At 55.4% G+C, this 1,316-nt stretch overlaps 1 protein-coding gene across 1 annotated transcript in view; it reads left to right on the forward strand.

The window, feature by feature from the left end:
- The first annotated feature begins 174 nt into the window (after positions 1–174).
- LOC110594634 (leucine-rich repeat-containing protein 37A2-like) overlaps positions 175–1,316 on the forward strand; it is a 4,515-nt gene continuing 3,373 nt past the window's right edge. The window contains exons 1-2 of the mRNA XM_021707345.1: positions 175–366; positions 578–1,171. Coding sequence (XP_021563020.1) covers positions 175–366; positions 578–1,171 — 786 coding nt within the window. The remainder of the gene's footprint in view (positions 367–577; positions 1,172–1,316) is intronic.

Here is a 1,316-nt window from a genome sequence, read left to right on the forward strand (position 1 = left end):
AAAAAAAAAATCGAGGCAGTCAAAAGGAAGATAGGAGCTGGTATGCTGATGCAGCCTGGCCCCTTAGGATATCAAAGTTTTAAACACCAAAACTCTGCAGACCACCTGAAAACTTCCCAGCCACAGGGAACCAGGCTGTCAAAGACTCAGGGTCTTAGGAAAAGGCTGCGGACCATGGACGTAATCATCAAGGGGCCCAAGGGCATTAAGAAAAGGCAACTCAAGAAGACCCTTCAAGATCAGCTCATCAGGAGGCAACAGAGCACCCAGCCATCTGTGGAGGATGCTGCCATGGAAAGGAAGCGTGGGAGGCCGGCCCCAAGGGAGCCAGAATGGTCTCTCAGGGCGCAGAGGCCCCAGATGCTGGTGGACAGCCCCTCCCACACCAAGCCCTCATCCACACAGGCACATAGGCTTTCTTCCCTAGGAAAGCAGATAGATGTTCCCCCAGCTGCCTCTGCGAAAGCCCTGTCTGGGGACCAAAGGGAGTCCAAGGACCTGAAGCGTACCTTCATTATTTTGAAACAGGCAGCAGCAAAATCCCAAATTATGCAGGATCCACTTGATCCACTTGTAGGTAAAACTCACTTTGAGGTGGTGCACAAGAGCACCCAAGGCCAAGGCGAGTTGGAAGTTCGGGAAGGAAGGCTCATCTGGTCAACTGATGGTTGCCAAGAGGCCCCCACTCCCTGCAGTCCGGAACCTCATCAACTTGCCCTCGCAAGGGCTTGTGAACCCTTCCGAGGCCGACTCCACCGTGCCTGCCATGTCACCCGTCAAACAGACCAACGGCATGCAGTGGGAGGTCAGCCACCTGGGGCCCAATCTGTCCCCCACACCGCAGAGCTCCACGTACCCGCTGCTCTTGTCCCCAGGGGATCAGTTTGAGACTGAGCTAAACCAGCAGCTGCAGTTCCTCATCCCAGACAACAATGTGCGGAGGCTTGTTTCCCACGTGATCAGGACCCTAAAGATGGACTGCTCCGAGAGTCGTGTGCAGCTGCCCTGTGCCAAGCTCATCTCACAGACGGGCCTCCTGATGAAGCTCCTCAGTGAGCAGCAGGAGGTGAATGTGGCCGAGGCGGAGTGGGACACAGAACAATGGAGGAACAACTACATCCAAGAGAGCACTGAGGCCCAGAGCGAGCAGAAGGGCCAGGAGTCAGACGAGGTGAGGATGACCACAAACACAGAGGATGCCCTGGGGGGGAGAACCACAAGGAGCCCAGGGCTCAGGCACCTCTCATCCTGGCCACCTAACTTTTTTTTTTTTTTGAGTTGGAGTCTCACTCTGTCACCCAGACTGGAGTGCAGTG

Source organism: Carlito syrichta, unplaced genomic scaffold, assembly GCF_000164805.1.
Source record: "Carlito syrichta isolate Samal-C Ts95f unplaced genomic scaffold, Tarsius_syrichta-2.0.1 Scaffold316728, whole genome shotgun sequence".
Taxonomy (NCBI): Eukaryota; Metazoa; Chordata; class Mammalia; order Primates; family Tarsiidae; genus Carlito; species Carlito syrichta.